Raw genomic sequence first — 16,119 nt, 5'->3', positions numbered from 1 at the left:
CACCGCGTAAATCTGGCCCCGATGCTGACACTCGCAGTGAGCGGCCAGGACGCAGCGCCCGCTCTTGTTCCGGTAGTGCCCCAGCTGGCACACGCAACCCTGCCCAGATCTTGGGGTGCAGTTCTGCAGGGGATCCTCGTAGATCTGGTGGCAGCCTCGCTCGCAGGGGGCGGGGGAATCGGTCCTGAGCCAGAGCTCGCCGGCAGGGCAGGCTGTGGGCAGGAGAGATACCAGTCAGAGTAGCCTTTGCCAACCAGGTGCCAGTATACCTGAAGGAGCGTCTCCACCCCCATCGCTCAGCCTGGACACTGAGGTCATCCTCTGAGGGTCTTCTGCTGGTTCCCTCACCGCAAGAAGCGAAGTTACAGGGAACCAGACAGAGGGCCTTCTCAGTGGTGGCACCCACCCATCAGATGTCAAGTAAATAAACAATTATCTGACTTTTAGAAGACATATGAAGGCCGCCCTGTTTAGGGAAGTTCTTAAGGAATTTGATTGTGTTTTTAATATCCTGTTGGGAGCCTCCCAGAGTGGCTGGGGTACAAATAATAAAATAAAATTTGTAGGAGACTGCCTGATAATATTCAAAGACAGGGAAATAAGAAACAGAATTCTCTCTAAAAACAGAGAGAAAAGGTTAAACATTGAAGGAAACAACATAATAATTTTTAAAGACATTCCTGTCAGGCTTTTAAAACGTAGAGATTCCTACAAAGAATTGGTACAGATACTTAAAAGAAATAACATTGTGTTCAAATGGGAGTTTCCTGAAGGCATTTCCTTTACATATAGGAGCAAGAGACAAAAATTGACAAATCCAGGAGAAACAGATAAATTCTTAAGGAAATACAAAGAACTTAAACCACAAAAGGAAAAGGGTAAAGACGGGGGAATAGGATCGGAAGGAGTTCTGGAGGGGGAGACGGGAAGTTCGGGGGGGGAGGAGGGAGAGGGGGGAGGGACGGGGGAGGAAGCGTAAGAGGAAGGTCAAAAGGAAATTATAGCTGTTCACTTTTCTTTTTTCTCCCTACAAATTAAATCACAATGGTGTTAAAGGTATACAGTTGGAATGTTAATGGGATGAATGACAGGGGAAAGAGGAATCGAATTGAACATATCTTGAAGAAGGAAAGTCTGGATGTTATCTGTCTCCAAGAGACACATATTGCGAGAAAGCACAAAAGGATTCTGATTAATCAAAGATTGGGGAACGAGTTTGTATCCTCAGACCAGAAGAAAAAAAGGGGGGTGGTGATTTATATAAAAAAACAAATTGAAGCGAAACAGTTATTTAAAGACGAGGAAGGAAGGATAATAGCAGTAAAAATAAATTGGCAGGGAGAAAAGATAATAATAGTGGGAATATATGCTCCCAATGATAACAAGTCAGAGTTCTATGGGAGATTGGAAGAAAAGTTGTATGACTATGCCGATGAGAAAATTATACTATTGGGAGACATGAACGGAGTGACGTCGTTAGAAATGGACAGATTGAGGGACACAAAGGGTAGAGAAGGGAAGTTACCTAGAGCGTTTTTTTTCCCTTATCCAAAATTGCAATTTGGTAGACATTTGGAGATTCAATCATCCCATGGAAAAACAATATACCTACCACTCGGAACCCAATGATTCATCATCAAGATTGGATCAGATGTGGATTTCGAAAGAGATAACTACTAGAGCGGTACGGGTGGAGATTCAGGTTAGAACAATTTCAGACCACAATCCATTAATTATGGTACTAAGAGGGCAGGAAAGCAGATCAAATAGATGGAAACTTAAAGATTACTTATTGGACGACCAAGAGGTAGTAGAAAAAGCCCAAACCAGATTAAAAGAATATTTTGAGGACAATTTAGACAACAACACAAAATTGAAGGTGGTGTGGGACGCGGGTAAGGCGGTGATGCGGGGTTTTTTTATCCAGCAGAGCGCAATCAAGAATAAAAAGAGAGAAAAAGGGAAAAAAGAAATTATACAACAACTAGCAGAGAATGAGCAGAAATTAACTCAAAACCCAAAAAATAAGAAAATAAAAGAGAACATAAAAATTTTACAATCACAATACACAATGCTGGTAAATAGAGAGATAGAATGGAAAATCAAAAGACTGAGACAGAGGAGTTTCGAACATGCCAACAAAACGGGAAAGCTACTATCCTGGCAACTGAAAAAAAGGAAGGAACAGAATACGATAAACAGGATAGTGGTGGAAGGAGAAGAGATAAACAAACCTAAGGAAATAAGGAGAGCTTTTTTGGATTTCTATGGAGAGCTCTTTAGAAATACTGGAAAGAATAGGACCAGAAAAATAGAGAGATATTTAACGATTAAGAACATCAATAAGATCCCCCCAGCAGATAAAGAGAAATTAAATGCCCCAATTGAGATAGAGGAAATCAAAGCAATAATAACAGATTTAAAAAACGGGAAAGCCCCAGGCCCAGATGGGTTTAGTAGTAGATATTATAAAGAAATGGCACCGGTTCTACTGACTCCACTACAAGAAGTAATGAACAACATTCTTAATGAAAGAGAAATACCGGAGACGTGGAAGGAGGCGCTGATTACATTAATCCCAAAACAAGATTCAGATTTAGAACAAATTAAAAATTACAGACCTATTTCCCTATTAAATATAGATTATAAGATCTTCGCGGGAGTCCTTGCAAGAAGATACAAGGCCATCTTAGTAAAAAATATCCACAGAGACCAAGCCGGCTTTCTGCCGGGTAGGCAAATGAAAGATAATATAAGAAACATTATTAATATAATAGAATATTTAACAGAAAGATGCGACAAACAAGGCATATTGTTATTCGTGGACGCTGAGAAGGCGTTTGACAACGTAAACTGGGAATTTTTGCTGAGACAACTGGAACACATGGAAGTAGGTACTGAATTTTACAACGGGATAAAAGCAATCTACACGGAACAAAGGGCAAAACTGTTGATAAACAATGTGGAGACAGAAGAAATAACAGTAACTAAAGGAACAAGACAGGGATGCCCACTGTCCCCACTGTTATTTATAACGATATTAGAAGTACTACTAAACTCCATCAGAGATAATAAAGGAATAAAAGGAATCAGGGTCGGCCATCACGAACACAAAACTAAAGTCTTCGCAGACGATCTGGTTGTAACAATGGAAGACCCACTGGATTCAATAAAAGAGGTACTTAGAGAATTTGACCAATTTGGGGAAGTAGCGGGCTTCAAATTAAACAAAAGGAAAACAAAAATAATAGCTAAGAATATGCAATTAGACAAATTGGAGGAATTACAAAGAGAAGCAGAAATAGAAGTGACAAAAAAGCTGAAATATTTAGGGGTATGGATAACACCAAAAAATATAGACTTATTTAAAAACAACTATGAAACTGTATGGAAAGGGGTCAAGAAGGATATAGAAACGTGGGGTCGGCTCAAATTGCTATTCTGGGGAAGAATAGCTACAATTAAAATGTCGGTACTGCCAAGAATCCTATTTCTTTTTCAAAATATCCCGATCATTAAAGATATAAAGATATTTAAAACCTGGCACAAAGAAATTTCTAGATACATCTGGCAGGGGAGGAAGCCGAGAGTAAAATTTAAATTATTAACGGATACAAAAGAGAGGGGAGGCTTCGCTCTCCCAGACCTAAAATTATATTACGAGGCATCCTGCTTATGCTGGGTCAAAACATGGATAAAACTGGAAGATACGGAAGTGTTAGACCTAGAGGGCCACGACAATAGATCAGGGTGGCATGCCTATCTGTGGCATGGGAGGAAGAAAGGACATAAGGGATTCGGGAACCATATATTTAGAGGTCCCCTGATAGAGGTTTGGGAAAGATATAAGGATGTGTTAGAACCCAAAACACCCCAATGGCTGTCTCCATTAGAGGTTATGTCGGTTAAAAAGACCAACATGAGAGCCAATTGGGCAACTTACGAACAACTCCTAATGAAGGCGGAAGGAAAGTGGAAAATGAGGCCGTTTGAGCAGGTCAAATCCCAAGTATATGACTGGCTACATTATCATCAGATAAACGATATGTTTAAGAAAGACGTTAAAGGCAAAGGATATGCTGACAAAAAGTCCAGATTCCAATCTGAGATTTTGGAGAATAACATAAAAACTCTATCTAAAATGTATAAACAACTATTAGATTGGAATTTAGGTGACGAGGAGGTTAAGGCGGTAATGACACACTGGGCTAAAGATTTTGGCCGTAACATTTATTTTGAAGAGTGGGAAAAACTTTGGAAACATCACCTCAATTTCACGGCCTGTGTGTCACTAAAAGAGAACTTAATGAAAATGTTCTACCGCTGGTATCTGACCCCGGTAAAATTAGCCAGAATGTACGGATCTTGCAACAAATGTTGGAAGTGCAAAGAAAGGGAAGGGACTTTCTACCACATGTGGTGGGAATGCCAAAAGGTCAAAGAGTTCTGGGAAAGCATACACAATGAAATAAAGAAAATGTTAAGATATACTTTTGCTAAAAGACCAGAGGCGTTCTTACTAGGTTTGGTAGGAAAGGAGATAAAAAAGAAGGACTGCAAACTGTTCCAATATGCTATAACGGCAGCAAGGGTGTTGATAGCCAAAAACTGGAAACAAGAGAGTTTGCCGACTATAGAGGAATGGAGAGCCAAACTACTAGATTATGTGGAGATGGACAGGATGTCAGGAAAAGTTAGATATAAAAAAGATCAGAGGTTTGTCAAAGATTGGGAAAGTTTTACGGAATATCTGAAAAGCTTAACTGATGAACAGATAACACTAGTGGGTTTCAAAGGTGCTCTGTAGAAGCAAAGGGTAATGCCTATGGAAAAAGGAAGAATGAGAGTGACTTATGGCACTACATACAAAGGAATGCGGATTTATTTATTTTTTTGTTATTATGGACGATTCGTGGAATGGCAGAAGGAAGTCCTTTTTATTTTCTCTGTAAAAAACAAGAGTATTGATATAATTTGATTTGTATTTTGATTTTTACAAATTAATAAAAATTATGCACGGAAAAAAATAATAAAATTATTATGATCAAACTCCCACCAGCACCGCCCAGCTCCATCGACTGTTCCTCACAAGGCTTGGTTTCCAGGCCCTTTATCGCTTCTGGTTCTGCTGCGCTTCTGTTTCGGGAAGTTCCACTTAGCTAGGCTTGTATCAAAACGCAAAAGGAGCGATTTTCTGCTCCTCCCCGATTCCCCAGGGGCGGGAGAATGATCCGTGGGGGCAAAGGAAAGCCACTGAGCCTCACCGCAGTCTGGGAGCGAACACGACATCCAGCGCTCAGAGGGTCCTTCGCACTCGGCACCGCCATAGAGGCGCAGCTGGCGGCGGTGGCGCCGGGACGTCCGTTGTCCGGAGCCACACGTCACGGAGCAGGGGGACCATGGGGCCCACTCCGACCAGACGCAGGGCACTGCGAGAAGGGGGAGAGCGTCCGGGTGAGGGAGTGTGGCTGGCAGAGGGCATCCTGGGTGGGCGTCGGATTGGGGCCCGGTGCTGTGTGGGGCAAGTGGTGGCTGGGAGGGCAGAGAGGCGTCCAGGTAATTGCTCCAGAAGGCGGGCAAATATGGGTGTGGCACCCCTGCCCCCTGGCGGCTCAGTCCTGAAGTGGAAGATGCCAGGGAGATGCCAGAGTTCAGGGCAGAGCTCTTGCTTTTGAGAAGGGGTTTGGTTGGGGTTCAGGGATGGGAGGTGAAATATACTCAGAGTCGCAACTGCTGCATTGTTCTAGGACCAATCAGACTGCTGCATTCTGAATCCTATTGTTCTAGGACCAATCAGACTGCTGCAGTTTGGATCCTATTCAACTCAGTACATCACAGGAGGAATGCACTCTGCACAGGCTCAGAGGAAGCGTTGGCTGTCTGGTCCCAGTGCTGAGCACAGGTATGCTGAGACAAGCCCGCCAACCTTGCCAGGAAGTTGGAAGGAAAACTCAAGCCAGACCCCTTTTGCCCCCTTCCCGGTGCCGTGGGGCTGAAGGCAATGGGGCTGCAGGGGGCAGAAAGGGGGCAAGCTCTGTCTGGAGAGGGTCTGTGCCCCTTGGCAGCCTCTTACCATCGCAGTCCTCCTGGGTGCAGGTGAAGACCCCCCTCTGGCAGACACTGTGGAACCAAACAAAAGGAGTCAGAAGGCAGCCAAGGAAGGTGTGGCGGGTTAACAGAGCCCAGGGCTGGGCAGGAGGAGACCTGGGTTCAAATCTCCACTGGGTGGCCTTCACCTAGTCTTTCTTTCTCTGTCTAGCCTACTTCCTTCCCCCCCTCCCCTTTTTATGAAGATTACCCGCTCTGGGATCCCACAGCTAATTCTCCCCTGGTCTCCTCGCTGGCCCAAATAGGACTCATTTAGTCAGCTAGCCCTGGTGATCATCTGATGTTTATTGGGTGGATTTTCCCCTAAATTGATTTTTGAATTATGAATTTACTGTTATTCACATTTTATACTGTATTTTATGCTGTTTTTTGTTGCATCAATTGTTTTAAATTTGTTGTTAGCTGCCCTGAGCCCGGTTTTCTGAACTGGGAAGGATGGGGAATAAATAAAGATTTATTATTTATTATTACTTTGCAGGGCTGTTGTGATGCTCAAATGCAGGAGCAGGAGAAATACACACACACACACACGCCGTTCTGAGCGGCTTACGGGAGAGGCAGGATATCAAAGAAGGCCATGGAAAGAGGCCCTCACATCTCAAAGGCCGTCACACGAAATTTGGAGCAAGCTTGCTTTTCGCTGCTCCAGGAGGGGCAACCCAAACCAACGGAGTCAAAGGACAATAAATGAGATTTCAACTGAACCTTGGGAAGAAATTTCTGATGGGGGAGCTATTTGACAGTGGAAGGAACCACCTCTGAAGATGGCGCACTCTCCTTCCTTGGATATTTCAAAGCAGAGGTTGGACGGCCACCTGCCAGGGATTCTCCCGCTCTGATTCTTGCATTGTGGGGGGTTGGACTAGAGAACCTTTGGGGGACCCCTTCCGACTCTACAATTCTATGATTACTCCTGCAGCCCAGGGTGGATGGATGGGGAGAGGAGCCCCCTGTGTGATGGCCTGGGATTTGGACTCGGATGCTGAACCTGAGGGATCCCAGCCTGCACAGGATTCCCCGCCTCCAGAACCAGCTGAGCCGGGGCTGGGGCCTGAGCCTGAAGGGTCCTCACCTGTGCTGGGTCCTCAGGTGCAGGCACCAGCTGAGTCTGCTCTGGCTCCTGAGGTGATGGAGGACCCATTGCCTGCAGGTGCTCCACTCTCAGCCCCGTCAGAGCAAGCTGAGATTGCCTCTGGGTCTGGTGACCCTCCAGCCTCTCCTGAGCTGCAGAGGCTCAGGGCAGAGAGGTGGAGGGAACTAAGTTCCCGCAGGAGGAGTGCTCACCTCCAGGCCAGGAGATGCAAGTCACCTGTGGACCGGGGCCGCCCTATGCCTCGGGGCAAATAAAAGCCAGACAGCCCCAGCCCCAAGTTGCGGGAGCAACATTGCTGGTTGCTAGTTCCTGCCTGAACCCTGTCCTGCTTTCCTGCCTGAGCTCCTGACCCGCCCTGGCTCCCTGCTTGCAAGCCTGTTCCTGACTTCACCTGACTCCCTGCCCTGCACCCAGCTTCAGCTACTATGGACTGCCTCCACGTTGCACCTTTGACCACGGACTGGACTTAAACCTCACCTCTCGGGTAACCCACGAGACCAGCACACCCTGAATAAGAAGGACCTTACGTGGACGGTGTCGCCTGCTCTAAGTCAAGAACACCCTGCCCTACAATTTCCGCTTTGAAAAAGAATGGGAACCATTTATATTATACTCCCGAAACAAAGAAAGTCTATAGACTTGATGGCAGGATTTAAATAAACACTCACATTGTTAGCATTAGAAAATGTGTAGAAGTATTGGAAAACTGCTACAATGAGATCTATGGAAACTCAGTTTGGGGGATCTAAGGAAGTCACCTAACAATGATAACTAAATTGGGACTTTAACAGTTAGGATAAATGTTTGTTTGTTTGTCTTCTTAATAGTGTAATTTTTTTTATGTTTGTTAAAAATTTGGAAAACCAATAATTTTTTTAAGAAAATGTGTGGAAGATAGAGAAACAGGATGGCGTAATTTATTGTTATGTTTTAAGGTTTTAAGGTTTGATGTTGTTGTATAAATATGTTACTAGTATTATTTTCTTTTAGGAAATAGCAAAATGGATGAAAGGAGAAACAAACCAAAAAGGGAAGTTGGGGGAAGCCCAGAAGGGGAGGGAGGGAGGAATGTATATTAAATGTTATGGATATGAGATGTATGTAATGAATGAAAAAGGAAAATGACCCCCCCCCCAGCCTCACCAGCTGTTGCACTCGTGGCGAATGACGCTGCCCGGCAGATGCTCCTGTTCCTGCTCCTCTTGGGAAATGTTGGCAGCCCAGGGCATGGTGGGCACCGAGCCCAGCTGGCAGCGGCATCCTTCTGGGGGGACGCAGCCCCCGTCCTGCAGCACCTGTGGGCCCAGAGGAGGCTCAGCGTCAGCAGGTGCGCTGCCGTGGGGCAAGGGTGCCCCCACTTCTTGCTATGCGGCTGGCTGCCCCCCCCCCAGGAAAAGAGGCTCCTGGGAAGGGGCTCTCGGCTCATAAGTGCAGGAAATTGCATTAAGATAGCAAGTTTTGGGCTTGTTAATGCACAAAGGGGTGAACGTCAACTTTGCCATCGTTTTTCTTTTTTTACTTTTCAATTTTTTACAATCTATCTGACATTCCAAAATTCGGCTCCCTTCGCCCTCTTTCTGCGGTTCCTTCAATTTATTTTTTAATATTTTCTGCATATCCAAGTTCATTTAACGTGCTCATTTAATTATCTACTGTAAATATATACTCTCATGTAACTGCAGGTTATTACAATAATCCTGCTAATGTTTTTATCTGTTGACAATTTATCTGTAAACAATCCATAAACCATCTCCATTCTTTTATAAAAAGTTTGTTATCTCGATTTCTTATTCTTCTGGTTAAGTTTCGCCATTTCTGCATATTCCTTAAGTTTTTTGTATCCATTCTTCCTTTGCTGGGACTTCTGCTTCTTTCCATTTTGGGGCGAGTAACATTCTTGCCGCTGTAATAGCATACATAAATAAATTTCTATACAATTTAGGTACAGTAGTTCTGTCCCTATAATTCCCAAAAGAAAAGCTTCTGGGTTTTTTAAAATAAAAGTTATTTTGAACATCCTTTTCAATTCATTTTATGTAATTTCCCATGCTCTTTTTTCGATGCTTTTTTGAGCATATTACACTGATCCTATATAATTCTATACAATTTAGGTAGTTCTGTCTCTATAATTCCTAAAACTTTGCCATCTGGGCTGAGTCCAATCATTTTAACAACCATTCCTCCGCCGCAGGTAATGATGAATGCACATTATTGCCATTTTGTGTGTCTCAAGGACTGGGCTGCGGCTCAGTGGCAGAACATCTGCTTGGCATGGCAGAGGTTCCTGGGCTCAACCCTGGATGGCAGTTCCAGAAAGACCCCTGCCCTAAACCCTACAGAGTGGCTGCCAGCCAGTGCAGGCAACACCAGCCTAGGTAGACAGAAAGGGCAGCTTTGGGTGCTCTGAGCTCCCTCACCTGTCCGGAGGGGCAAGCGCAGCCCGGCTGGCATTCCTCACGGAGGCACTGGGTGTGAGGGCGCAGGTTGGAGCAGGACCGCGGGCAGGCGTTGGCGCAGTGGCTGTAGACTTGGTATCCTGGGCATTCTGGCACAGAGAGGGAGGAGGAACAATGTAAAAGGCAGCATTGAATAGTGGTTAGAGCAGGGGTCAGCAAACTTTTTCAGCAGAGGGCTGGTCCACTGTCCCTCAGATCTTGTGGGGGGGAACGGACTATATTTGGGGGGGGGGATGAATGAATTCCTATGTCCCACAAATAACCCAAAGATGCATAATTTGTTGCATCCAATAGAATAGAATAGCAGAAGATTCTCAGGTAAGATGTGCCAAATTAAATATCCGAATCCCCTGTTGAATGGTTTCTTTAAATGTACAGGTTCATCATTGTTCCACCCGATGTGTATGTCTTTAAGGGGCCAGAGCAAGATAACGAGACCCAGCTTTGCAGCTGTGAAGCATAGCAGGTGCTGCTGAGTTGTATTTGATTAAGGTGTGTCAGCATTTGGGTGTAGCATATAAGGAGCAGCACCTCGCTCTCCCATGACCCTGGGGGATGGGTTGGTGGTTGGGTCTGGTTTGGTTGTTAATGTATTTAGTGTAAAAGGAGTTTTTCTTTTTCTTATTAAAACCTTGTTTAAGTTATTTTTGAGTCCCTTTTTTAATGCATGGTCTCCCCAGCAAGCTCTCTGCAGCGCTACCATACTGCAAACACCCAACATCCCCTTTGCAGTTGACCGCGATTTTGTCTACTTCTCTGCCTGGCCTGCCTTGCTGGGTCGTTGTTCTTGGGATGAAATGAGGAGGTGGGATAACCTTGAGCTCCTTGGTGGGATATAGGTAAAGGGACCCCTGACCATTAGGTCCAGTCGTGGCCGACTCTGGGGTTGCGGCGCTCATCTCGCTTTACTGGCCGAGGGAGCCAGCGTACAGCTTCCGGGTCATGTGGCCAGCATGACTAAGCCGCTTCTGGCGAACCAGAGCAGCGCACGGAAACGTCGTTTATCTTCGCGCCGGAGTGGTACCTATTGATCTACTTGCACTTTGATGTGCTTTCGAACTGCTAGGTTGGCAGGAGCAGGGACCGAGCAATGGGAGCTCACCCTGTTGCGGGGATTCGAACCGCCGACCTTCTGATGGGATATAAATGTATGCATAAACAGGGAGTCTTTGGTCCCCGGCTGCCACTGAGCCGGCCCTGCTGTTGGGCTGCTTTTTGGGGGGCTCACCTGGTGTGCAGTTCTGCGTGTTGCAGGCGTGGTGCTGCAGGAGGGGGTCAGCGCAGGGTTCCTCCAGCGGTGGGGAAAGGAGGCTGCGGTTCCTCTCGGACTCGCCTCCTCCGCAGGTGGCGCTGCAAGGGCTCCAGGCCGACCACTCGCTCAGCAGGCAGGCGACTGCAGAAGGAAAGGGGGGTATCAATGGCAGCGCTGGAATCTCCCTCCTGCCCTGCCGGCCTGTGCTCAGGGAGGGATGCTCCAGCTCAGGGCTCAGCAACCTTTTCAGCAGGGGGCCGGTCCACCGTACCTCAGACCTTGTGGGGGGGCGGACTATATTTTTTTTTGGGGGGGTGAACGAATTCCTTTGCCCCACAAATAACCCAGAGATGCATTTTCAATGAAAGCACACATTCTACTCATGTAAAAACACACTGATTCCCGGACCGTCTGAGGGCCGGATTTAGAAGGCAATTGGGCCGCATCCGGCCCCTGGGCCTTAGGTTGCCTGCCCCTGCTCCAGCTGGTAGAACCAGAGGCGGGGGGAGATTCAAAAGCTGGGGGCCACACAAAGACTGTATCAGCCCTCACAATATTTCAATCAATACAAAATCAAACCATGAAATTATAATTGCATTATAAATTATACTGATATATCATATATATATATAAATTATATTTAATCAACGTAATGAGTGGAATAATAATGCTAAAGTAAATATATACATAAATAAATGTATATGTAAAGACACACAAGACTGTGTAACGCCATAAAAGTACCGTCTATCACCTACTACAAAGTGACACGTCCATCACTTTCAGTGGGTCTACTATGAATACAATGAGCATCAGATACAACTCGTTAATAAGGCTTCTTATTTTGATCCTGCCCATCTGCACAAAGGAGTTAAGGGTGGAAAATCACAAAGCATCGCAACTCACAACGGGGGGGACCAAAAAACTGCTGTTCGCTGGATGAGGGTTGGCTGTGTTAGGATATAAATTCCCTTTGCAAGTTAATGGATATGGATTTCTTAAATATGGATGGAAGTCATCACACCAGCGGCTGCTAAAACAAAAGATTAAGATCGGAATTGTGGAATTTGGACTAATTAAGAGAACTGGAGCAGGACCAAGGATTAACATCAGCTCCAGATAACCGGAATATGGGAAATCACCCAAAAACATTGAATTCGGAACTGATTAACTGGCTTTTTGGTTATATTGTGATTTGGCATGATTTGGTATTGTATTAATGGGTCTCCACTGGCTTTTTAATGAAAAATTAATAAAAATTAATTAGAGAGAGAGAGAGAGAGTCAAGCTTGCAAAAATATATCATTTGCCCGATAACAAATGTTGGAAATGTAAAGAGACTGAAGGTACATTCTTTCACCTTTGGTGGATGTGCCCAAAGATTAAGGCTTTCTGGGAGATGATCTATAATGAACTGAAAAAGGTACTTAAGTACACTTTCCCTAAGAAACCAGAGGCCTTTCTCCTGGGCATGGTTGGCCAATTGGTGCCAAAGAAGGATAGAACTTTCTTTATGTACGCTACAACAGCAGCAAGAATACTCATCGCAAAGTATTGGAAGACACAAGACCTACCCACTCTGGAAGAATGGCAGATCAAGGTGATAGACTATATGGGACTGGCAGAAATGACTGGCAGAATCCGGGACCAGGGGAGAGAGACAGCGGAAGAAGACTGGAAGAAATTTAAGGACTATCTTAAGAAATATTGTAAAATTATTGAATGTTAGAATGACGCTGGTTTAGAATTTATGTGGTTTTCAGCTGTAATGGATAAGTAAAAGAAAAAGAAAGGTCAAAAATTGAATGAGAATGAAGGAAAGGATTTGTTGAATCAAATAAATTAGAAATTGGAATACAGAAAGGGGAGGTATGAGGAAGTCGGGGAAGTAAGTTATAAGAAAACAAGGGATTGAAAGTATACTTGTTCTTATTTTTGTTTGTGTGTATTTTTTTTTTGTATCGTTCTGTTTTTATATAATTTTTGAAACTTTAATAAAAATCTTTTTTTAAAAAAAGAGAGAGAGACAGAGAGAGAGTGTTGGCTGTGTTGGCAGGGCCCAGGGGTAGGGGCACCCGCTTGCCCTGACGCCAGGCGGCTGGCAGACTCACTCTCGCAGGGTTGGGGGCTGCACTGGGCTGCTTCTTCCATGGCATCGGCGGCGCAGGGGGCTCCCGCAGGGCTCTCATGGCACTGCCGGTGCCGCAGGGTGCTGCCCCCACCACAGCTGGCAGAACAGGGGCTCCACGCGGACCATTCCCCGTAGGACGGGCACTCCTTCTCAGGACACAAGAAGGTGCTGTTGGCACAGGTGCTGTGGAGGGAAGGAAGAGACGGGAACCCCAAATTACTAGGACCTGAGCACCTTGGGACTGGCTGACCTGCGAGATCGCCTTATTATGCATGCGCCCGTCCATCATCCAGCCATTGCTTCGTCTGCACGCCACTTTCTCAGACGAACACCAAGCTCAAAGCAGCTCCGGAAACAGAAAGGCAGTTCAAATTCAGGCACCGCAAGAGCATTTCGTGGCAAAAAGCACAAGGGCAAGAGCGGCAACACACAAAACAACAAGAACATTTCTGTGCTGTAAACACATGGAACAAGATCACAGTCACAAAGCCCAGCAGCCGGAAAGGCAAGGGAGAACGGCAGTTCCACTTGGATCCTAGAAAAACCTCTTCCACAACATTGCCCTCTCAACTCCTCGAGAAACCAAGGAGAGAGACTTTTCCATACAGCGTGGGGAAAATTTGTGGACTATTTGAAGAATTATCGTAAACAACTTAAATCGTTAGCAGGGTTGACTTAAAAACGTGTGGCAAAAAATAAGTTAAAGGGAATATAAAAGGAAAAATTAGTAAACAGGTTTGAACTGGATAGGCAGTGGTAAAAGATATAACATACGTAATCACAGAAAGTGGAGACAGGCATCGATTTGAAGATATGGCACTTTAGCTTGACTGCGCAAATGTTTTCTTTGTTAAAATATTTGTAAAATGGAAAGTAAAATGGAAAAAAGTTTGCGAATTGATTTAAATCAGAACATTAAAAAAGTTAAATTCTCCAAGGTTTCCTTGCCAGGGAATGTGACCCCTCCCCCCCCAATTTGACCCCTTACCAGTTGTGGCAATCCAGCTCCACCGCCTGGCCTGGCATGACCTCCAGGGTGATGTTGGCCATGGGGAGTCCACAGCGGCAAGCCGGGATCGGAACGCAGACCCCGTCCTGGAGGAGCTGTCCGTCAGGACACCGGCATCCTGGGTGCGGAGGGGAGGGAGGGAGAGGAGGATGAGGAACTGGACGGGCGAGAGAGGGGCGTTTCTTCTGCCCCTTTGGAGGAGGGCAGTTTGGGTTCTGACACGAAGGGCGTGGATGGGGCTGTGAACAGAGGGAATTCCAAAACACAGAAGGTACCTCCCACTTCTTCATGTATCTCACAGTTACTCTATGGAACCCTTGGCCACCAGAAGCTGGGAATGTGGCTCTAGCAGGAATATGGACTTTGGCTAGGAGAAGCCTGCACTCCTTTAATTCATCCCAAAGATGCACAGTCTCTTAAGAGTGGCAGCCGAAATGATTGGGATGATGGAGCAATGCCCCTATGAAGAACGGTTGCAGCATTTGGGGCTTTTCAATGAAAATGATGTAAAAACAAATTGTTCAAAAAGGCAGGTAGTAAAAAAAGAAAGGAAGGAAAAGCACAGTAATATTAAATGCCATTTCCTTAAAGGCTGCATTTTAATGTTGTATTTTAATATTGTTTTTAAAGTTGTATTTCAATCAACTTGTTTTTATTATTGGTTGTTAGCCGCCCTGAGCCTGGCCTTGGCTGGGGAGGGTGGGGTATAAATATTATTATTATCATCATCATCATTAAAAAACCCAAGCAGACACACACAGAGAGAGCCTGGGATAGCTCAATTGGTAGAGCATGTGGCGCTTAATCTCAGGGTCGAGGGTTCGACCCCCACATTCGGCAAAAGATTCCTGCATTGCAGTGGGTCGGACTAGATGGGGGGTTGGACTACGTGACCCTCTTAGTCCCTTCCATCTCTACAATTCTATGAAAAATCTGCTGGAATGAAAATATATTCACCTGTAAGCGGAAGGGCAACAAGGAGGGAACCAGTAGGAAACAAAATCCAGAACTGGGCAGGGCTGGCAGTGGGGGGGGGGGGCAGAAGAAGGTGTGTTACCTTGCTTGCAGTCACCATGTAGACACTCCACATGCTCCCAGAGGTCTGCACAGGTGCGAGGGCAGCTGTTGGCACAGGACAGGGCCCGGACTTTGCCCCGATCTTCACATTCCTCTCCTGGAGAAGGGAGGAAGAACAGCCCCTGGGACCATGAAAAAGTGGCACTTCTGGGTGAATCTTTTAGACTTGGGAACTCCCTGCCTCTTGACACCAAGCAGGCACCTTTGCTCTACAGTGGGACCTCGGTTTTCAAATGTAATCCGTTCCAGAAGACCGTTTGAGCTCTGAAACGTTTGCAAACCGAGGTGCAAAGGGCGGTCTGCAAATTCAATTGAGAAAATTGAGAAAAATAACACACACATTCAGCAGAAGCCGTTTGACTTCCAAGGCGTGTTCAAAAACCGAAGCATTTACTTCCGGGTTTACGGCATTTGAAAACCGAAACGTTCGTCAACGGAGACATTCGAAAACCGAGGAACCACTCTACTCTTTGCAGCACCTGCTGAAAACGTTATTGTTTAGACGGTCCAAACTTGATGCTTAGAAAGTTGGTGTGAATTTTAGTCAGTCTTGGTATTTTTCATTTTTTGTATGTTTTAAAGCAGGGGTCAGCAAACTTTTTCAGCAGGGGGCTGGTTCACTGTCCCGCAGACCTTGTGTGGGGGCCAGACTATATTTTGAAAAAAAAACTATGAACATATTCCTATGCCCCACAAATAACCCAGAGATGCATTTTAAATAAAAGCACACATTCTACTCATGTAAAAACACGCTGATTCCTGGACCGTCCGCAGGCTGGATTTAGAAGGCGATTTGGCAAGATCTGGCCCCCGGGCCTTAGTTTGCCTACCCATGTTTTAAAGTATTGTAATTTTTTCCCTGATCTTACTGTTCTTACTGTTTTCTGATCTTACTGTTGTTATCTTTTTGCAAACCGCTTTGGGTTTTTTCTTTCTAAACAACCAGGTGGCCTGGGAATCTTATGAAGTAAGTAAATAAGTGAGTTTCAGATTCGT

General features: G+C 45.4%; 1 protein-coding gene across 2 annotated transcripts in view; it reads right to left on the bottom strand.

Annotated features, from left to right (window-relative positions):
* LOC128424273 (SCO-spondin-like) overlaps positions 1-16,119 on the bottom strand; it is a 170,770-nt gene that overhangs the window by 4,867 nt on the left and 149,784 nt on the right. For both annotated transcript variants that reach the window (XM_053410272.1, XM_053410273.1), the window contains exons 99-107: positions 15,104-15,220; positions 14,026-14,164; positions 13,018-13,220; positions 10,886-11,050; positions 9,619-9,746; positions 8,345-8,496; positions 6,074-6,120; positions 5,265-5,429; positions 4-212 (exon numbers count right to left, since the gene is read on the bottom strand). In XM_053410272.1, the coding sequence (XP_053266247.1) occupies positions 4-212; positions 5,265-5,429; positions 6,074-6,120; positions 8,345-8,496; positions 9,619-9,746; positions 10,886-11,050; positions 13,018-13,220; positions 14,026-14,164; positions 15,104-15,220 (1,325 nt within the window). The remainder of the gene's footprint in view (positions 1-3; positions 213-5,264; positions 5,430-6,073; positions 6,121-8,344; positions 8,497-9,618; positions 9,747-10,885; positions 11,051-13,017; positions 13,221-14,025; positions 14,165-15,103; positions 15,221-16,119) is intronic.

This window comes from Podarcis raffonei, chromosome 12 (genome assembly GCF_027172205.1).
Source record: "Podarcis raffonei isolate rPodRaf1 chromosome 12, rPodRaf1.pri, whole genome shotgun sequence".
NCBI lineage: Eukaryota > Metazoa > Chordata > Lepidosauria > Squamata > Lacertidae > Podarcis > Podarcis raffonei.
Note: the sequence above shows the minus strand (reverse complement) of the source record. Positions and strands in the feature narration are given on the sequence as shown.